The 23646-nt window shown below is 46.2% G+C and overlaps 1 protein-coding gene and 1 long non-coding RNA gene across 7 annotated transcripts in view; both read right to left on the reverse strand.

The window, feature by feature from the left end:
* Positions 1-13842, reverse strand: part of LOC123761737 (uncharacterized) — a 32935-nt gene extending 19093 nt beyond the window's left edge. The window contains exon 1 of the long non-coding RNA XR_006773257.2: positions 12673-13842. This is a non-coding gene — a long non-coding RNA (uncharacterized lncRNA). The remainder of the gene's footprint in view (positions 1-12672) is intronic.
* Positions 1-23646, reverse strand: part of nuf (rab11 family-interacting protein nuf) — a 228118-nt gene that overhangs the window by 113492 nt on the left and 90980 nt on the right. For all 6 annotated transcript variants that reach the window (XM_069330628.1, XM_069330627.1, XM_069330626.1 and 3 more), the window contains exon 3: positions 21600-21676. In XM_069330628.1, the coding sequence (XP_069186729.1) occupies positions 21600-21676 (77 nt within the window). The remainder of the gene's footprint in view (positions 1-21599; positions 21677-23646) is intronic.

Here is a 23646-nt window from a genome sequence, read left to right on the forward strand (position 1 = left end):
CTCAATTTTTATATATTTTGTATTATTAGAAGATTCAGAGAACTTAAAAAAATGCTAGTACAATTTCGTTTATCTTTAAAAAGAGTTAATGTATATAACGCCATTAAGGAGTATTTCAATGCGGTAATTTTTTTCCGAATCAAAGAAACTGGTCTACACACACTTATTTTCACTTCCCTTAAATGATTAGCGTATCCATATGGAATCATACCAGGGTTTGCAGCAAAAAAATCCGGGCGGGTTAGGTTATCTATTTAATAATTAGATAAAGTAACTTTAACTAGGTATAAGTAAAATTGACCCATATTAATTTTTTTTATAAAAATCCGGCTACACGCAAACATTCAATCCAACACTTTAGTTATTATAAAAGGATCAGCCATCAACACTAATACTCATCATTAAAACACATCCCAATGTGAGCTCAAGACGTTAACATTCATGATCTTCTTGAGGTTATCTTGAGATGATTTCGGGGCTTTAGTGTCTCTGCGGCCCGGTCCTCGACCAGGCCTCCACCCCCAGGAAGTGGCCAGTGACAGCTGACTAACACCCAGGTACCTATTTTACTGCTAAGTAACAGGGGCATAGGGTGAAAAAATCTGCCCATTGTTTCTCGCCGGCGCCTGGGATCGAACCCAGGATCACAAGTCCAGCGTGCTGTCCGCTCGGCCGACCGGCTCCCATCTAATCTGATCATCTGATCTCCAAGATCAGACCATTCATTTATTACAAGCACACCTGGAATCAGTTCTGGGAGTTGATCAGCTCCCAGGTCAAGTTACCCCTCTTCTTGATAACGTGATCAAGGGGGTTGTTGCTTCAAGAGGCCCACAACTCTACCGCAACCCAGGCTGGTTGGGACCCGTCTGACCGTTTCTTCAACACTCTTGGTATAAATAGATTCACTTCACTCATCATTCCTCAAGTCATCTATGGGGAATCATCGCCCTATGTTGCATGCGGGTCATATTTATAGTAATCTTGCCAAGCGTACATGGCAAGATTACGAGTTTGTATGTATGCATACAAACTTGTATGTATAGCACTATTTTAAGCTACCTTCTAATGCATAAACATGTCCACACAAACTTGTACACGAGTAACTGCTTATTACTTGCCAAGGTCATTGGCGCCGGATATATTAGTGTCCAGCAAACATTTGGTTCCACCGGAGCGCCGCTCCTGTGTCAGGTAAGTCCACTACGGGCTCACCATAGCCCGTGCTACTTGGAACTTGTTCCGGGTAGCTGAATCTATAACAACACATTTGGTTCGTACAGTCTCTGCCTGACTCGCCAACAGTTAAAACTGGCGAGGAAAGTTAATAGCCAACAGGACCACAATGGTCATCCTTAGGAGTGGGTTGGTCTAACGGATGTTTGGACAGGTTCTTCACCCCCTACTGGAAGGTTGTGTTCAAGCAACCCGTCCTCGACTCAAGTCCATTACATCCAGCGGTCGACCCCACAGATGCATTCATAAATTTTAACATGCTGTTCATTCAAAACGGGAATGTTCTCAAATATAAATTAATATTATAATACATTAGCATTGTGCATATATAGGCATAGGTTAGGTTAGGTGTTTAGGTTCTGTTGACGATTATTTGTATTTCGGAAGTAAAGTATTTATAGCGTTGTGGTTCGAACAAAATTAGTCAGTGAAGTACGTGTTCCGGAAGTGTTCGAACGTCATCAGTTATGAGTCGTGTGTAAACCGTTTTTCATTCATAAACAGCTGGGGTTTGGCGGGTGCATGGAATCACTTTTGGGTCTGTTTGGAGGACGGGCTGAGTCAAGGGGAACTTCGAACTTGTGTTTCAAACTTCGCTCCCCCGCTGCACTGAAGCACTTATGGCCTTTGGGGCTTAATCCATACATGATTGATGTTTATAAATGGCACAAAGTGATAAATTGACTAAGTGATTAACGAGGGGATGGGCGAGAAGGGGCCCTCCCCCCCCCCATGATGGGGAGATGAGGAGGAGGGGAGTAGAGACCTCCACCTCTCAATTATTGTGGTGTCACCAGATACAACATTCCCCCCCCCCTCGCCCTCCAATATATGTTCCGTCGGAACAGTTACTACAAATACACAATAATATGGGGCGGAGGTTGGTGCTGCTCTCGCAAAAACTCATCTGGGCTATTAATCTTTCGTTTGACATAAATTCCTAGTGTCCATATGGTAATTAGCTAGTTTGACATCAACGTCCCATCTTCCTTGAACAAAGTAGCGCTACAATATTAGAAGTGATCACTGGAAGTACATTTCCCCAACCAGGTCATGCAGGTCGGCGTTCAATCCCCGACCGTCCAAGTGGTTCGGCACCATTCCTTTCCCCCCGTCCTATCCCATACCCTTATCCTGACCCCTTCCAAGTGCTATATAGTCGTAATGGCTTGGCGCTTTCTCCTGATAATATCCCCTATCCTCCTCCACAGGGGAAGGGGGCCGCGTGACCGGTGCCTCCTCCACAGGGGGCGTGAGACTACCGCAGCTGTGAGAGGCACTTCACCATTCAGGGTTTAAAACTTGGTGCTGGATCAAGGTCCTTGATACCCGGGGTGCACACAGCTGCATACCTCGCCAGCCTTCCCCAAAGATTTACAAGGATTTACATGACAAGAAGATGGACTGGGCGAGAGTGGCAGGGAGGCTGGAGGAGGGATGAAGACGAGGGAACGCATGTATAGGTGCACCAGAAAGAATATGTTATTAAAAACAAAGACGTTACTAGACTTATGGTCCATCACTCGTGTTGCTGGCAATCAGAGCCGATTGCAGTCTTTCGCGTTTTTCATCAATCACTTCTAAACGCCGTTTATTATTGTACTTCCCTCGTCAGGCCTACATCATAATTGTCCCTGATCGACATGAACGTAGGAAGATGAGGAGAGCCAAGTTAAGCCTCACATAAGACAGCAGGGTTACTCTACGGGTGTCTGACACTGCCTCGCGCCTCCCACACCATCTGTCACCTGTCCTCTTTCAAAGAACGTCGCTTTTCGTTCGTATGCGTTACCCAAGGCCAAAAATTATCGTACTTGAAGATAGAAGCGGCTCACGAAAGTGACGTACCGTCCCGTTTTCTGTTTTGGTTCCTCTGGTAGGTTATGAGAGGACACTGTAATTGACCGTTTTCTTGACGTTGGGAAACCTTAGGAGGACAAGCTGCTGCATCTGCACACTAACGTAACAACGCTCAACAGTAAGGTTTACACCAGCTCGCGCGCATACACGCTGGGGGAACTAAACTTAACGACACTGGAAGAGTGGACAAAGATAGGGGGGAACTGATCCAGACACACACTGCATAAACTTCATAGAGAAACAATGTTTAGGATACGCAGTAACTTAACCAGAGGCCATACATGGAAGCCAGACATGCAGTCGAGCCACAGGAGAGCGAGGAAGCACCTATAGAGTGTAATAGTAGTAGGCAAATCTAGCTAACTAGAATGGGAAAACGGAGGGATACTTGCATCGATTGTTTTAAAAGCAGATGCCAACAAACGGGGTCGGGAGTCACTACATTTTCCATTAGACGTCGGTAAAAAGGCGGGGCCCGGGGGCTGAAGCTCAGTTCAGCAAACTATTAGTCAAACAACCTCCTTCCAACACCACACACGAACGACCGACTAAACACTAACAAATGACTAACTATGCAAATACATTTAAAGAGAGGCGAGAGCGCGGCAAACACACCCTCACAGATGCAGTGTGTTTAAAAAGAGTGATTGAGAGGGCATAAATTATGCTAGGAACAGTTAACCACTCACCTCAACCCGGCTGTAATTACCTCCGGTTGGGAAGTCATTACACTGGCTCACTCACTGGTCAACCCCCCTCCCCCCACACCTACCGATTCTATAATGTCCAGAAAAACAATAGGCTCTTGATTTAGGCACTTCAGAGGTCAAAGAAAGGCGAGCTTAATCACCGGACCACACGAAGGAACCTCTTGCCATTGAGTTTCCTTCAGTGGCGAGACCACCAAAGCCTCACTTATACCTAAAGCATCATTCTAATATTCAGCAATATCTGGGCTATATTATTCTCAATCCTCAACTTCATCCTGTCATCTCTCCTGACTCTTCCCTTCCCTGCTTTATCCTCCGTCCCTCCCTCCTAAATAATGACGTAAGCAGCATCAAATTTCATATGAAAAAACAAATGCTAGAATATTTAAACGGACAAATCTAGACGGGAAATAATTTCATTAATACAAATATATTCAAATATCTAAACATTTCTTGGATTTAACCCAGTAAACACTGCAAGCCAAAAAAATATATATATTCAGAAGATTCATGTCTAAAAAAATCCACAGGACACCTTTCGAATTGGACATTTTTTCAACCCTTTCCACCACCGCCTACGGGATGGGTATGTGGTGCATAATAAAGAAAAATTTAATTGTCAACATTTCATAAAAGCGATCACGCGATATATCCAAGCCTAGTGCAGCAGTAACTGCATAAATTACTTGCGCGAAATATACCAACCTTGTGGAAAATGCGCAAGTGGGCCGCTTCTGGCCCTGAGTGAGGTACTGAGGTCAATGAGGTACTGAGGCGCGGGTGGACCGGTAGCCCCTCCGGCTCTACGGGTAACCAATGTCACCGCAACCCGGTGCAATGCGAGGCTTCTTGTTTAAGATTCGCTACTTTGAAGAAAAAGTTCCAAGTAGCACGGGCTATGGTAAGCCCGTAGTGGACTTAATGCGAGGCTTTTTACACACAGCTTACGACAAAAAATCCACAGCAAACGATGCTACATAGGCTGCAATAACCCTCTTTTTTTATCCTTGGTAAATGTGGAAAAAAAAAGGTTCCTTAGCGATATCCAAGTTTATTTCTCATGCTGACAGACGTCACGCAACCCATTACAAATTACACGCACAATATCTAAACCACTTAATGTTATTACACTTTACTACTTCAGAGGAACTAGGGAAACAAAGAGGAATACGTAGAAACAGTTCAGTGACGGAGGAGCATGGTAGGTTGGTCATGGGAATGGGAGCTTGAGGAAGCAGTCAAGCAGGTTTTTTTCAGGGCAGGGAGGTAGTGGGGGCGGCACAGCATGGGAGGTGGGTGGGGGGAAGAATCACATTCCAGCCAAAGATAACATCACTCTGGCGTTTAAAATTAAAAATAATTGGGGTGGTAACTTAGGAAAGACAGACGGAACAGAGCAAATATTTAATACACAACATTATAAACGATACCGAGTAGTGGACATGACTTCCTAATTCTTACAACCATACATCGTTAGGTTAGTGAGGCTTACAATCTGTTTGCCACTTGCCGACTACTTCGAGGGAGTACAACTCCCGACCCCCCCCCCTCCGGGTATACATTTCTAGACACACGATGACAATCAGCACAGTAAAGGGGCAAACAAATGAAGGACAAATGCAGAAGTAGGAAAAGAAAAGATGGGTGGAGATGTATGTCAGGCGGGCGGCCATGCTAGAGGTGCGGGGTAGTGATTGGTACAGGCCAGCACCAGTCACTGCCCCCTGGCTGGCTCCCCACGCCGCCACCCACACTACACTCCTACACCCTAACATGCTTATCTCCACGCTTTTATTCTGTACTTTAATACTACAGTATTTACAGGTTTACCCAGCAAAACTACCTGGCTCCGCATCAGAGCTGTGCAAGTTCCCGACAATAACAACGTACTACACCGCTCTCCTTTGTTTGGTCCGAAAGTTCTTTTACACCTGATAATATACGTTTAATTGGGGTCCGGGATCATTTTAAAGTTTGCCTTGAAGGGGGGAATTTGTTGGGCAGCGTCACTCATCCTGCGAGTGTACATGTGGTGGTCTAGCTGCGGTATCTCCAACAACCTAGTTCAATTACATGAAAGTGGCAAGGGAAGGCGTCCTCTGGTCTGTTATGTCCTGTGGTGCAGAGATCAGTGTAGTTTGTTAACAACCGAATGTTCACAGGTTCAATTTCTGGCCAGGACAAGGGATTTGGGTACTTTCCCATACACCTGATACCTCTGCTCACCTAACAGTAAACATGTACCTGTGAGTTAAACAACTGTTGTGGTTTGCATCCTGGGAAAGGACTGTCATTGGCCATCGACTAGAGGGAACTATCAGGAGTCCCATCCCCGGACAATGAGAACCAAACAATATTAAGCTCCAACATTGTGTAAATCTAGGTTAAGCCCTAAACTAACACAAGTTAACAATGTACACGATATAGTTTATGGTGTTACTAGAACACTAGGTTTAGGTACAGTAGCCACGAGACCACTGACCGATGGTCTTCTGGGAAAAATGACTGACTAGCCTAATCTATTTCAATACTTCACGCGATGCTTAAATAGAAGGCGGGCCGGCCTCCCCTGCCTGTCTCTCGCTCAAGAATTCCAGAGTCTACAGATCACCTGTCATGCCTCGTTTCATATGTTTTAAAAAAGTAATCAACCGTTGACCAAGTTGGATCCCGACCCGTATGACAACTCATAAGGGAGGACTGGTGCAGGCCGCCACACCTCGCCCCATGATGATGATGATGAAGATTAAGCCACCCAAAAGGTGGCACGGGCATGAATAGCCCGTAAGTGGTGGCCTTTTTAAGCCATTTACCAGTATCAAGAGCTGATACTGGAGATCTGTGGAGGTGAGAATGCACCCTGCATGATGGGAGATGTCTCCCTTGTGAATGTGTTTAAGATGAAGATGAAGCCACCCAATAGGTGGCACGGGCATGAATTGGTAAGTGGTGGCCCTTTAGAGCCATCACCAGTATCAATAGATGATACTGGAGATCTGTGGAGGTGCGACTGCACCCAGCGTGACGGGAGATGTCTCCCGTGTTTTAAACAGATGAAGAAGATGAAGATGAAGCCACCCAAAAGGTGGCACGGGCATGAATAGCTCGTAAGTGGTGGCCCTTTCGAGCCATCACCAGTATCAAGAGCTGATACTGGAGATCTGTGGAGGTGCAAGTGCACTCTGCGTGACGGGAGATGTCTCCCATGAATGTGTCCAAGATGACGATTAAACCATCCAAAAGGTGGCACGGGCATGAATAGCCCGCAAGTGGTGGCCCTTTTGAGCCAGTATCAAGAGCTGATACTGGAGATCTGTGGAGGTGCAACTGCACCCTGCGTGACGGGAGATGTCTCCCGGACCAAGTGTGTGGTGACCTCGCCCCACCCATGGCCCTGTATATATACCAGCAACACCACACCTATACTTGGCACACACGTGCTTGTCTCATCCCGCCAAGCATGGGAGTGGTGACGCTCTCTCGCCACACATTGTACAACTGTACGTGACAGTGTCAGACCACGGAGGAAAATTGAAACAGGAATTTCCTCAAGTACTTTCGTATATTAATACATCTTCAGAAGGAGTGTATTATATACGAAAGTACTTAAGGAAATTCCTGTTTCAATTTTTCTCCGTGGTCTAACACTGTCACATTTTTAATCACGTGTTTATTTTCGTGATTTACACACATAACTGTATGTGTGTGGGAGGGAAGAAGAGTTTTGTACCATAAGAGTTCCTTCGGGGCAAAATTGTAATTTAAGTAGGGCTAATCAACACACACATTGATTGCTTTATCCTCTCCGACTTCTGGACGAATTAACGAGTTGTGTAAGATGGCTTTATTTCTAGTATTAACCGTTTGTGCTGGACCTGTTAATTATTCAATCTTCATCAATGGAGAGGAGAAGTCGGCAGCCTTATATTTAAGTCAAAATACGTTGTTCTTACGGTTCCCAACCTGCCCCAATTACGATGAATACGAGAAGTCGGTCAGCAGCACACTGATTATGCCACTCAAGAATACGTCTTCATCTGCTATCATTCACGCCTCCGCTGATCAACATTTGTACCGTTTTTTCAACAAGTGTTCACGAAATATAGATAATCCACCAGCTTCATCCAATACTTATACGAAAAAAAAGTAGTTTATATACAATTAATGATGCCCGTTAAATTTACCAGTTTCAAGTGTAATTCTTTAAAATGAGAATGTAGAATAACAGCTTTTAAGTTTATTCATTTCGGAACATCCTTGTTGATCAAAATGTTAAAATCTATTACAAGAGAATGAATGAATGTTGGAGGCCGGACGGTTGAGGTTAGCCTCGTGCACCCTTCTCTATTGAATGGTGAATAACCTAGCATAGCGAGTGTCATAGGGCGATAGGAGTCGACCCTATTGCCCTTTAAGGAGGATTGGTACCTACTGCAACGCCCGAAGACTCCTATGAAGTCTGAAATGTGGGTGTGATTGTCCGTAGTGTGCTTAACCAGCAGATATCTTTTGCTGTTATTGACGTCGATAATGTTGACTGAACATTTATTCAACATTACTGATGCATGTTTTTTCACTGGGAGAAATACAGGAATGGGAGGGATAAAGATACAAAATGGGGGAAGAGGGAGGGGCGGAAGAAGAATGGAGAGATACTGAGACCTGGGCACTGCCGGGTACCCTATTTAGTTCAAGGATAAAATAACGAGGGGAGACCCTGTATAATTTCTCCCATATTCAATAGCCAATGTCATAGGAAAATACAACACTTTCGCTCCGTCCGGTTACAAGCTCAGAAAGATCGCGTCTAGCCTAGTGTTCGAGCAGTCAGCTCAGGCGTGTCCTTGAAGCCCAGGAAATACATCCGTCACGAAGGGAAACTCGACACAGGAAACTATAAAAAATCAAGAATAGCATTAAAAGGCAAGGCCACAAACGTGGTGACAACTGCTTACAAGATTTAAATAAATCTAGAAAACTAATTTACCAGTTGGAACATTAGTAATGTTCACTAAAATCTCGTGAAAGTACCCGGTACTCCCAAGAATAATTCTTCAAAAGAAGCCATTAGCATGTGTATAATAATACATATCAAAAGAATATTAGTTAAGATAACCTAGAGGTCTTTAACCCCGTGTGTGTCGGTGTCTGCGCTTGCCAACAACTAGAGCTCAGCCATATTAACAACGCTCACGTCTTGCCTGCTTTAAGATGAGTTAATATAATGATCAACAGCCTGTGCGTTTTCTAACGTTCGAGAAAATTGAGTCAAATGTACTGTGCCAACGCATAGGCCTCTCGTGTACGAGGATTTAACATAAAACATTTATTTCTAGGCCTACAACGGTAAACTAACAATGTAAAATTAAATGTAAGCACATCGTTGAGAAGTCTAGGGCAATAACTCAACCGCCAAATAACTAGAAACTACTTATCGCTTGAATCCTCTACAGCACAAGGCTCTTTTAGAGTCGCATCATCCAGAGCCTCACCAGCTCTGATGGCATGACGTGTTGCCGTCTCCACCGTCATGATAAACAATGAGTCAATGATCATAATGTTTCGTAATTATAATCGTCAATGATCGTGCACGACAAAAAACATTAACTACAGCTGCGTGTTCTGATTCATAATGCATGGGTATTATGCAAAAGTTAAATTATACACTAACAAGTTGTTGTGGTGCAGGTAGCCTGAGGCGAAGCGTGTTGCCCGGGACCCTGACAGTGAGGGGCCCCGATGCCCACCAAGTTCTCGCTTCCCACACCGACAGCCCGAGGAAGAACAATTATATTTGGGAGGAAATGTAGATGTTTATCTCTCAGAATGTTTGGTAATATGTTTATTGTTTGTGACGTGTGTATATGTATGTATTAACACGATGCATTGAACGGGGTGAGAATAGCTTGAGCTACCTCATCCTTTTGTGGGTATTTTATCTCAAACTTTTTTCAATTTCAATTATATTTGGGGCTTAGACTCGTTCATTTAATTTCTTTGCCCCGAGGGGAGTTTATTGAGCAGCGCCACTCATCATATCAGTCAACATACCGCCATAGCAGCATCATGTGCTCAATATATCAGTCTGGACATTTAATATAATGATAATCAGTTACAATAATGTTTAGCACCAGGCTAACATCAATATCAAATGAGCCACAAAGACATTAGAAAGATTTTTTTCGGTGTCAGTAGTTAACAAGTGGAATGCACTAGGCAGTGATGTGGTGGAGGCTGACTCCATACACAGTTTCAAACGTAGATATGATAGAGCCCAGTAGGCTCAGGAACCTGTACACCAGTTGATTGACAGTCGAGAGGCGGGACCAAAGAGCCAAAGCTCAGCCCCCGCAAGCGCAACTTTTTCTTTAATAAAATACAATATAAATCATATATATAGATAAATTTACAAGGCAATACTACATTACATATACAGTAGTATAATGCTCAGTAAACAAGTGCTTCATATTATCACAGTATGAATTTTAAACCCCTAAATGTTACTTATTTTTCTTGAAATGATTTACAATTTTAGAGATATTTACATTAATTTACAGGGGAAATTATTACATTTATATATATTTTATACGTCTCAGTAAACAAATTTCCCATATCACAGAGCATGAACCGTAAACCCCAAATGTTATACCTGATCCTGCCTCGCAAGAACTTCAATATTTTGTCTACCGAGTAACCCTCCGGCCTGCCTATCCACACACACACACACACACACACACACACACACACACACACACACACACACACACACACACACACACACACACACACACACACACACACAATGTAATCAGAAAATAGCATAATTATTGTAATCTTAATTTTCTTGCATTTTATGTCAATTTGAAACATTAAAAACCTCATTAACGCCACTCTAATACTTGGTCCACATAAATCTTTAAGAGTCTCTAATCCAGTTTACAAGAACTAGGCGAGTACAGTTTCTGAACTTGTCGTCCGGGATTTGCGCCTGAAGTGGCATTCAACTTTTTACGCAGCAAATTCTAAAGTAAATGTCACTAGGTAAATGTCACTACATTATAAACTGCCGTGCTAGAACTTTCCTACTCAAACTATGTAGGTTAGTTTTAAATTTGCAGCATTTCGCTAATTTAAACCCGACACTCGGATTAAACAAGACTGATAAAGCGAGAGCGCGCGAGTTGCCAGAATACTGATAATTCCCGCAACTTCAATCTTCACTAATTGGGTTACTTAAAGCAAGGGTTTAAGATGTGAAAAGCTTATCTCCGTACTATGTTTGCAGCAATCGCAAATTGAAATTTAACATCCAGTAAAGACGATCAGAGTGGCAAATTAAGCCAAACACCTACAACACTGTACACTTTTGCTATAAATTTTACTTAAAACAATACATCAACATTTTTCAACAAGAATGTTCACGTTAAAGGTGCTAATGTACAGCCAAACCACTTTACGCTACCCTCCGACCTACGGAAAAGGCCTTTAAAAGACGAACTTCAAAAAGGAAGGTTAACTCAAAGTTCTTTTTGGGTATGATATTTAGAGGTGCGACTGATAAGACAACCACATAGCTGAACGCGTCCCTCTTGACTGCCACCGCATGACACTGACCTATTATTGACCAAAAGACTAAATGAACTCTCCTTTACTAGGTGCGAGCCAGGGGACGAGGGCTAGATGGCGCGAATCCTGCCTTGTGGTTTATCACTGGCGGGAACAGTTTGTCTGTTAGGCTCGTCTAGGTACTCTTCTATCCTGGCCATTCCCCAGGATGCAACCCACAACAGTCGCTTAACTCCCGGGTGTTGAGGTATCGTACACAGGGGAAACGTTCAAAAGTCTCCCTCTTCCCAGGAATCGAACTTTAGTCCAATTGGTTGCGAGCCGACTACGCTAACCATTACACCACACTTTTCCCATCCTTGACTTACTCTCCTCTCAAATGAAATTGATTAAATTACAATTTCTTTAACTCGCACTCTAGGTGTGTTTCTATCATCTCCAAGCGTGCAGAGATTCTACTCCATTAGGCTTTCTTCATAGCTCGAGCCTTTCAGTTCTGGCAACTTGCTCGTTCCAGTTCTACTCTGTTCCGTGTTTGGTGTAGGATGTGACTAGCATGGGTGGGCTTCACGCTGGTGCAGGACACACTAGAATGGACCTTGCGTATGTTGTGAAGAGTGTGCTTCACATGTTGATTATTTAACCTTATGCATATGGTCGTGTATGTATTCATGTCCATTGTGTGTGTATATGTGGCATGAATGTGTGTACATATGCCACTTGCATCAATTTTAAACTAACAAAACACCTACGAATCTGTGATTACGAATCATGGACATCAGTTGGAAATAAAGAGGCTATGTTGACCAGACCACACACTAGAAGGTGAAGGGACGACGTTTCGGTCCGTCCTGGACCATTCTCAAGTCGAGTGTGCATAAAAAGGCTAGTGAGAGACTTTGCTGCGGCGGCTATAGCACACCAGAGGTGGGTGACGTCGGGCCGAGGTCTTCACCCACTAGTAGGATACATCATCATCATCCTCCTGGCGAGATGTCAAGGAGACCAGGCAACCCACACTCATCCACCAGTGGCATAGTGGCCAAGTGGGGGCGTCCTTCACATGCATAGGGGCGACCACGTGTGGTTACACAACCTTCCCCAACACACCCCCGTCTCATCCTTTACCTATCCACTATAAGAACTATCCTTCAACACCCGCACACACTTCATTATACACACACATACCTCCAGTACCTTCCTGTTGAACATGACTAGATACATTTGTTCCACCCAAGATGACGTGAACTTTTAGAAACTTAAAAACAGGAATGGAAACTCCTCGAAGTTCGTAACTTACCCGTTATACAAAGAGCTGAAGTATAATCCACTAAACATATATCACAATTGTTTGTACATTGGCCACAACCAGGAATCACAACACGTAAAGAGCTAGACGGACACGCACGTCCACCCCAGCACAGTGACTCACGCACACTGACGACACAGGTGAGCGTACATGCAGGTGAAATTCCTCAGCCACACTGACTCTCACGAACTTGGCGGTGATCAGGGCTGGTTCGCGCGCACTAAGCCTCACAGACCTGAAGCCCGTCCAACCAGCCTGGTTGTCTACTCTCCACATCGTTCACTGCCTTAAAACACCGTCTCCGGTGCCCTTAAGGTACATGCCGGTGCTAAACACCATCACCGGTCGTGTCTTAAATTCGCATACACGCCCTTGAGTGTTTACTGCGACATCAAACCACTCAGAGCCTGGTTGACCACACAGCCCCCCCCCCAGCTGAAACACCTAATTTCTCACACGTGCTGAAATAAAGGTCTGAATTACAAAATATAAACACGTTCATACCAGTAAACGCGTAAATGGGGAGTGGGGGAAAGGGCCACCACTGACATGCTGCCGGCTTCCTGTCCCTCACAACCAGGAGATATATTACCTGGTTGATGGAGTTCTGGGAGTTCTTCTACTCCCCAAGCCCGGCCCGAGGCCAGCCTTGACTTGTGAGAGTCAAGCTGGTATGCATTTATTAGCATATTACATTTATTAGCATTATTTATTATTTATTAGCATTATTTATTAGCATTATTACATTACATATTAGCATTTATTACTGGTATGCATTTATTTGATCTTAAGTGAGGGGGAGGAGGCTTATTAAATGCTGAGCCACAGTGTCATATGGTATCTCACCAGCTTGACGCCGGAAAGCAAATAGATTACTAGTTAACTCACCAACAAACGATAGGCTGCCGACTATAGCTAGGCTGTTGGTGGAGATGGTATGGTGTACACGTTGTGTACCGGTGCTGTTCATGTCGGTGGTTAAAGTACGTTATTTAGTACTCTCAGAAGCTGTTACCCATCTATAACATGTATTGGTAGAGTATCTATACTGAGTTAACCATTTATACTCCACACTAATCATGATTGACAGTTGAGAGGCGGGACCAAAGAGCCAAAGCTCAACCCTCACAAGCACAACTAGGTGAGGACTAACCATGCCCCCCACCTTCTCACAGTACACTCCCCATCCCCCCCCCACCCTCTCCTCCCCAAGCATGGCTCGACCCCCCCCCCCTCTCACCACGGTTGTGGGGGCGCCACTATCAGGTCAGTGGCGCTGCTTCAATAAAATAATCAAACCTTTTGGGCCTTTTGGGCCTTCCTGCTCCAGTCCCCCTTCCAACCGGAAGACTCCACACCGGAAGGAAAAGCGGTCAGCTGCCCAAAGGTATCACAGCCCTCTCAACCCCTCCCCCCATATCTCTATCTCTCTCTCTCTCTCTCTCTCTCTCTCTCTCTCTCTCTCTCTCTCTCTCTCTCTCTCTCTCTCTCTCTCTCTCTCTCTCTCTCTCTCTCTCTCTCTCTCTCTCTCTCTCTTTCTCTCTATTATATTTACTATTTGTATCTGCAGAATCGAGCTATATTTGATTTGGACTCTGCCTTTCGAGCCATATTTATTTTTCCTCTATTATGTCTACTACATATATTTCTCTCTAACACGCGCGCGCGCACACACACATCCCCAGGAAGCAGCCCGTAGCAGCTGACTGACTCCCAGGTACCTATTTACTGCTACGTGAACAACAGAGGCATCCGGGTGGAAGACACTGCCCATTTGTTACCGCCTCCGCCGGGAATCGAACCCGGGCTATTCGGACTACAACCCTTCCCCCCCCCCCCGGGGCTGTCCACTCAGCCCCCGGGAGGTGTGTTATGCACCTCATCCCAGCTACAATGGAATCATAAAATACAGTATTTAATATACAGCAAATACAATACCTTACAGCAAGACGATCCCTTGCAATAGTGTGAATGAGGGACACTTTAAAAAAATGCTTCTTTCAGCACTTAAGAGGACAGAAGAACGCGGCTCCTCTCACTCTCATCAGACAAAACTCAGCGGTCCTTTACACACAGAAATCACAATAGCGTGATGCATCAACTGTATCTATTGTATGTAAATTGCAATAGAACTTCTGGTTGCAATTCTTTTTACCATGTCGTAGCGCAGTCGATTAAGGCAGCGTCTGGGATGCTCTCGAACGTAGATTCGAAACCTCGTCACGGCCCTTGTGGATTTGTTCATTGGTGGTTCTCAAAAAAATAAAAACACTTGGGCATTCCGGTACTTCTCGAGCTCACTGGAGGACTTCAACAACACGTCGAGATTGACTGAAAATCTTGAGTCAATCTCGATTGACTCAAAAATTGATTGACTCAAAATCTTGAGTCAATGACTTGACGTACTCCTGTTGTACGTATGGGGACTTGATTGTACTCTTCTTGCAAGCGAGTTCTCCCAATGTACTCTTGCACATAATGTACTTGTAATGTTTTCCTATTGTACTCTTGATTGTACTTTTGTTACTGAGTACAATGAACGTGAACCTATGCAGACATGCCTCCCTATTTATTTATTTATTTTTTTTGTAACCTGGATTACAATGCTTGTGAACTGGAGGCAATATAACAGGGGCCATAGTGAGGGATTAGTGGTAGTTGGAGCCCCGCTGGCTGGTGACCACACCCACGAGGCAACAACCATGTAACGCAACCATTAACGAAACCTCTACATCTTTCAGCAATCACAGCGGTTGTGGACACATTTATTAAACACCTCACTAGTTTCAAAGCTTCACAACTCAAGGTTATTATTATTATAAAAAACCTTGTAGCACTTTGGAGCTCTTAAGATGTTTAATAATTAAAAAAAACAGTTTTATTGGAGGAAAGCTAAGAGGCATTACTCGAACTGTAGTTAATAAGCCACGGCTCTTGGGCCCCGCCTTTGAACCTTTAATCAGGTGCTACAATAGGTTCCCCGAGCCTACTCCGCCATATCTACCCCACAGTGAAATCATATTAACGTGTTGAATGAGTGAGAAAACTCAGCAGGAGCCCTGTGGGAGATTCGTACCCGCTCAGTTTCTGCCATTAAGGCCGTGAATGAAGTGGGTCTCCAGCTCTTCACTTCATAGCACAGGTGCTGCCTGAGTGAGCAGCGTTAAGGTGCAATGATGATGCTGTCTCGAGCGAAAGTCAAGAGTAGCCGCCATCACACGCGGAGGGAAGAAATGCAGGCAGCCATGCGGCTATTGCAGGCAGCCATGCGGCTATTGCAGGCAGCCATGCGGCTATTGCAGGCAGCCATGCGGCTATTGCAGGCAACCATGCGGCTATTGTAGGCAGCCATGCGGCTATTGCAGGCAGCCATGCGGCTATTGCAGGCAACCATGCGGCTATTGTAGGCAGCCATGCGGCTATTGCAGGCAGCCATGCGGCTATTGCAAGAGACCGTACACAAGCTGGAAGGGAACTATCAGGGGGGAAAAAGCGCTAAGCCATTACCGTCTATATAGCACTTGGAAGAGGTCAGGATAAGGCTTTGGGATGGGACGGGGGGGGGGGGGAGAAGGGAAGGAAGGGTGCCCAACGATTTGTGGGCGGGCAGGAATTGAACGCCGACCCTGCATGAAGCGAAACCGTCGCTCTATACCGTCCAGCCCAAATGGAAAGCTGGAGTGCAAGAATGCCAGCGATGGTGTGCATGCAAGAAAGTGTTCCAAGTGCACCTTAAAACACAATTTAAAACGTCAATTGTCGTTGTATCTGTCGATTATTTCAGATTTTTTTTTTAGAATATCTTTGGTGTTATGATTATGAACAAATCCACAGGGGCCGTGACGAGGATTCGAACCTGCGTCCAAGAGCATCCCAGACGCTGCCTTAATGATCTGGTTATGTTCATCTCTGCCTTTGAACATGTTGACAAGGGTCAGCACAACACACTTCGTAGTGTCACTAGGCGAATAATAAAGAACACAAAATACACTTTAGAGACTTAAAATTGTTCAAATTCCTTCTCAAGTGAAGAACGTAAGAAATATAGAGATGATTCGTGCTCGAATCATTAATCTCACCCTCACCCCCCTCCCCTTTCCCTCCTCTTCTCCCCCTTCCCTCCCCTCTCCCATCTCTCACCCCCCCACGCACCCCCTCCCCTTCCCTTCTCTTCCCCCCTTCCCCTCGCCTCTCCCATCTCTCACCCCCCCCACCCCCCCTCCTCTTCCTCCCCTCCCCTCGCCTCTCCCATCTCTCACCCCCTCCCCTCCCTCAACAACCACCTACACCCCCTCCCTACCATCATGTTCTCCCACCATCCATCACACCCACGGAGAAGGATGTCTCAAGCACAACACACGAGCACGCACCGGAGCACCTGAGTGTGTGTGTGTCCGGATGCTGCACAATATTCACCTCTAAACATCCCCATATGATGTAATACACGTGAACAATCCTACATATCCTCCCATAATATATAGATCAAGCCCCCCCCCTTGCTATCGTGTTGCTATAACACATTGCTACAGTTTAAAATCCACCTGGATAAAGCCACCTGGATAAATCCACCTGGATATAATCATTAGGGAAAATGGGGACACCTTTGACAAGCCGCCATCGAGGCCACTAGAGCTATTGTGGGTCTCAGGACAATTCAGGCAAATCCGGGCACGTACCATCATGTTAGGAGGATGGACTGAAGGAACCTTACGAACACTCCCAGCTCCAAGCTACAGGGAGCAAACTTAAGTTAGCTCTCACACACACACACACACCGGCCGTGCAGCGTAGCGGAGGGAGTCGGCCGGCCGAGCGGACAGGACGCTAGGCACGTGATCCTGTGGTCCCGGGTTCGATCCCGGGCGCCGGAGAGAAACGATTGGCAGAGTTTCTTTCACCCTATGCCACTCTGTTACCTAGCAGTAAATAGGTACCTGGGAGTTAGTCAGCTGTCACGGGCCGCATCCTGGGTGTGTGAGTGTATGGGACGTTGGAAAAAAAGTAGTAGTAGAAACAGTTGATTGACAGTTGAGAGGCGGGCCGAAAGAGCAGAGCTCAACCCCCGCAAGCACAACTAGGTGAGTACACAAACACACACACACACACACAGGGGGGGGGGGTCCTGATAGATGAGTGACAGCGCTCTGAACTCGTAATCCTAGGGTCCGGGTTCGAGCCCCGGTGATGGCAGAAAGAAAATGGCCAGAGTTTCTTTTACCCTGATGTTCCTGTTACCTAGCAGTAAATACGCACCCCGTCTCTCAACCCTCAATCAACTGATGTACAGATTCCTGAGCCTTCGTGTGTGTGTGGGGGGGGGCTTGTAATATATGTAGAAAAAATATATGTAGTAGATATAATAGAGGAAAAATAGAGTAGCTAGAAATGTGGGGTCCAAGAGCTAACAGCTGCAGACGATTCCGCACACTCAAATGGGCATACACGTATCAGCAAGGCGGACAGTCCGCCTGTTATCACAACTCACTCAAACTTTTTTCTTCTATTCCACCTCCCCGTATTTTTTATTCGAGAAAAAAAACTGCGCAATACCTCTCTCCTCCCCCCCCCCCTCTGAAACATTTCAATGGGTAATATGGTTCTCTCACCCTCCCCTTCCCCCACGTCTCTCCCTTCACCTTTCCTCAGGTGAAGGGCTTTCCTCCAGCCCCCTCCGGAACACCCCAACCCCACTTTCCCCTCCCCACATGGTGGAGGCTGACTCCATCCACAGTTTCAAATGTAGATATGATAGAGCCCAGTAGGCTCAGGAACCTGTACACCAGTTGATTGACGGTTGAGAGGCGGGACCAAAGAGAGAAAGCTCAACCCCTCACAAGTACAACTAGGTGAGTACATAGGTACCCTCCCCCCACACGGTACCTGGAGAGAGTCGGGATATCCCTTACATCCCAGCCTGGGTATCCCGCCATTGTTGGTGTCCCACGCACCTTACCTGTCCTTCCTCTCCCACCGGTACTCTGTGCTCCTCCCACCCTCCTCTCCCACACCATTATCACCCCCCAACACCCCCTCCATACACACACATCCCCGACCCCCTCCCCCATCACCCATCTATCCCCACTCCCTACCCCAACAACTCCTCTCCTGTTTTCTTTCAATGTCATCTCCCCCCTTTTGATTTTACTTCACCTCATTTTTTTCTGAAAGTAACCTGCTGCTTGGGTAACAGCTTCTCCCTCGTATCAACCTACCCAGGCTTTGCGCCCTGGAGAGGTCACTCCAGACCGACAACCAGAGCGCAACTCCTAGTCCCCGAGACTGATGGATGCCAACTACTAGTACTACTCCTACTCCTACTCCTACTACTACTACTTCTTCTACTTCTACTTCTACTTCTACTTCTTCTTTTCTTGTATCTTGGTAGGTCGCCCATCCCCACTCCAACCGCCCCCTCCTTCCTCAACACACAACGTAACGGCAACGTTTCAGTAACGTCAGTATACGTTCTAACAATGTCCAAACCGTACACTATATAAATAAGTTCGTGGCTGCGTTAGCTGGGAGGAGAGCTGAGAGCGCCCCTCCCCCCCCTCCTCCTCCTTACCCCCCCCCCTCTCAGTGCTGAGGTTTCCAAGGTGGTCAATTACACTGTGGTGGCGGTGAACCAATGTGAGTCACCGAATCATTACACTCATTATTGTACACTGACTTTCTATATTCTATTTGTTGCAGCTACAGCAGCTGCATTTGTTGTATACGTTGTAAATGTATTTGTTGCGACCGGTCGGCCGAGCGGACAGCACGCTGGACTTGTGATTCTGTAGTCCCGGGATCGATCCCGTCCGCCGGCGAGAAACAATGGGCAGAGTTTCTTTCGTCCTATGCCTAGCAGTAAAATAGGTACCTGGGTGTTAGTCAGCTGTCACGGGCTGCTTTCTGGGGGGTGGAGGCCTGGTCGAAGACCGGGCCGCGGGGACACTAAAGCCCCGAAATCATCTCAAGATAACCGACCGTTGCAGCTGTACTTGGTGTGTGTGTGTGTGTGTGTGTGTGTGTGTGTGTGTGTGTGTGTGTGTGTGTGTGTGTGTGTGTGTGTGTGTGTGTGTGTGTGTGTGTGTGTGTATGTGTGGAGCGAGAAGAGAGTTACCGTCTTCAGCTGTCTCTGGCAGCTCCGTCACCACCGCCGCCACACAGGACGTGGTCAACACATAACTACACCTTCTGGTAATTTGTGCTGCCACATCCTCCTGGAGGATGCTCTCCCACACGCAACCCGAACACGTGTGTGTGTGTGTGTACTCACCTATTTGTGTCTGTAGGATCGAGTATTGACTCTTGGATCCCGCCTTTCCAGCCAACCATCGGTTGTTTACAGCAATGACTCTTGTCCCATTTCCCTATCATACCTAGTTTTAAAGTTATGAATAGAATTTGCTTCCACAACCTGTTCCTTAAGTGCATTCCATTTTTCCACTACTCTCACGCTAAAAGAAAACTTCCTAACATCTCTGTGACTCATCTGAGTTTCCAGTTTCCACCCATGTCCCCTCGTTCTGTTAATATTCCGTGTGAACATTTCCTCTATTTCCACTCTGTCAATTCCCCTGAGTATTTTATACGTTCCTATCATATCTCCTCTCTCCCTTCTTTTTTCTAGTGTCGTAAGGTTCAGTTCCTTCAGGCGCTCTTCATATCTCATCCCTCGTAACTCTGGTACAAGCCTCGTCGCAAACCTCTGAACCTTTTCCTGTTTCCTTAGTGTTTCTTCAGGTGGGGACTCCATGATGACTCGGCATACTCTAAGACTGGTCTCACGTAGGCAATGTAAAGTGCCCTAAATGCCTCCTTACTCAGGTTTCTGAATGATGTTCTAACTTTTGCCATTGTAGAGTACTCTGCAGTCGTTATCCTATTTATATATGCCTCAGGAGTTAGATTAGGTGTTACGTCCACGCCCAGGTCTCTTTCTCGAATCGTTACAGGTATGCAGTTCCCCTTCATTGTGTACTGTCCCTTTTGTCTCCGGTCACCTAATCCCATTTCCATAATGGGAAAATAGAGGAAAAATACTTTGGTTAGAAAGGCGGGGTCCAAGAGCTAATAGATCGATTCTGCAGACACAAATAGTAAATACACACATACATCAACCTTCCTCTACCTCTTAGCCTCTCAAACCCTCCCTACCTCTCAGTTCCACTATGCCCTTCAGACACCACTAGAGCTGACTAGACCCCATTCGCCCTCTAGGTCTCCTTAATTGCTCAGACCCCATTTACCCCCCAGCCCCCTGGCTCCCAGAACCCCTCGGCCTCTCCTCCCCGGCCCTCCCTATTCCTGGTCACGTCCCACCTTACAACCCCTTATTGGAGATAGGACTGCGTCCATCTCTCACCTGCAGCACACGCCGAGGGAGACACGTAGGCAGATGAACTATATGATCTATGGTAACAAAGTTTCCAAGAAGAGTCTCAAGGTTTGGTACACCAATGCTGATGGGGTATCCAATAAAGCAGAGGAAATAAAAGAAAGGGTGAATGAAGCAGAGCCAGACAAAATTACAATAGTGGAAACTAAAATGATTTATATGATCTCGGATGCAATCTTCCCAACAAGATACCAAGTGATAAGGAAAGAAAGGACACAGAGACAGGAAAGGGGGAGTGGCACATAAAGAAGAAATGGAAATTCGAGGAAATAGAGAATCGGGGGACTAATGGAAACACAAGCTCCATACTTGGGATTCTGACAGGTGATGGGAAGAGGATTGTGATCTTGATAACATACAATTCGATACCAAACACTAGCAGGCCCCACACAGGAACATGAGGACGGGACTCACCTGCAGGACGGGACTCACCTGAGGACGGGACCCACCTGAGGACGGGACCCACCTGAGGACGGGACCCACCTGAGGACGGGACCCACCTGCAGGAGGGCTAACACCCACTCAGACTCACCTGTCGTACCGGTGTGGAGCAGGGGACACCGTCCAGCGCGTCACCACCGCCGTCTCCCGTCTCCTCGCTCGACCCTCCTGTCAACATCAAAATGACTTAGTGCCTTGAGACCGGGGACATCAAAATATTCATACCATGTATAAATATGGTTTAATCACGTATATAACGGATTGCTGGTCTAATACTCAAGTACTTACTTAATGTAGTGTATATTTAAAACTAACTTAATGTAACTGAGAGAGAGAGAGAGAGAGAGAGAGAGAGAGAGAGAGAGAGAGAGAGAGAGAGAGAGAGAGAGAGAGAGAGAGAGAGAGAGAGAGAGAGAGAGAGAGAGAGAGGGAGAGGGAGAGGGAGAGGGAGAGGGAGAGGGAGAGAGAGAGAGAGAGAGAGAGAGACCCACCCACTAAGTTTCTTACTTGTTTTTCGTTTCTGTTTTACTTGGGTGGAGTATGAGTATTTATGACTCGTATGGTCGCTTCAGTAAGATTATGATCCATTGTGTTTAACAACTTCTTCTGCTCTGTTGAATCTAGGTTGAAATCTTATTGGGTTTGTAACTGTGCACTGTGTTAGATAGTGTTCCAGTAGTCTGTTGTGGTTGTAACTGTGCACTGTGTTAGATAATGTTCCAGTGGTCTGTCGGGCATTTCTCCACAGTGCTGACATTTCCTCTCATCTTCTGGAACCTGTAAGCCTATTTCCCATACACTCTTACATCTGCCACTCTGTATCATACTGACACGTGATACACGCCGATACGTGATACATGCTAACACTAATACATACTGAGACGCGATACATACTGGCATGATATATACCTATGTTATTCATATATAACCTTGATTTTCGACTACTATATCAATCAAACTCCAATCATTGCGATAAATAACGCGTGAACCAGCAAATGGCAACAGCAACAGAGTTGCCAACACCCCCGCAGCGTCCTGCCCCCCGACCTGCAGTCTGTCCCCCCCTCCCCCCCAAGCCAAGGGGAAGGGGGGGAGGGCCATATAACAATGATCTTTTCATCTATTGCTGTTTTGTCACGTAGACGCCATGCGTGTCTGTGTGAAGCCGGAGTCGTATCACATGTGAGGTACCAAACCTACATCGCGGTCTTCGGGTTGGGTGGAAACAGCTGATGTCATCATGAAGGTGACGCGGATCTGGCAACAGGAGCAGACGTAAACACGGATGTGATGATTTGTTTCTCCCGCCACCACCACAGCTGATCTTCCCGCCATTTCCCACGTGTCGCTGGAAATGGTGTCAACAAAGCCAGTATTCAATACACTCACTCAGGTTATGCCCTTCACCTTCCTTTCCTCCCCCTAACCATTAAGGACAGCATTAAGTCCTTTCGACCTTCCCTTCCTCCTCACCACTAACCCAACAGGACCTTGAAGCTTCCCTAATCATGGCGCTCGCTGCACCCGATGTCTCTCTCCACCACACTTGACCATTTAATTAAAGGTACCGGTTAAAGGCACCAGTTTTTTAATTATTTTTGATGGAATATCTCCTGGGGTGTAGACGAGGGAGGAAGATTGTTAGTGGGAGAGGAAACGTTCAGCGGCGGCTAAAAAGGCGGGACTCAAGAGTCAATGCTCGATCCTGCAGGCACAAATTGGTGAGAATAGGTGCACACAAAAATACACACACACATCTTGAGGTTATCTTGAGATGATTTCGGGGCTTAGTATCCCCGCGGCCCGGTCCTCGACCAGGCCTCCACCCCAGGAAGCAGCCCGTTACAGCTGACTAACTCCCAGGTACCTATTTACTGCTAGGTAACAGGGGCATCAGGGTGAAAGAAACTCTGCTCATTGTTTCTCGCCGGCGTCCGGGATCGAACCCGGAAACCAGGATCACGCGCCCAGTGTCCTGTTCGCTCAGCCACCGGCTCCCCTACACACAGACACACACACAGGGCCTTGCGGCTGAGTGAACAGCGCTCTGGGGTCGTAGTCCTAAGGGCCCGGGTTCGATTCCCGGCGGAGGTGGAAACATCATCCCGATGCGCCTGTTCACCTAGCTGTAAATAGGT

Source organism: Procambarus clarkii, chromosome 24, assembly GCF_040958095.1.
Source record: "Procambarus clarkii isolate CNS0578487 chromosome 24, FALCON_Pclarkii_2.0, whole genome shotgun sequence".
NCBI lineage: Eukaryota > Metazoa > Arthropoda > Malacostraca > Decapoda > Cambaridae > Procambarus > Procambarus clarkii.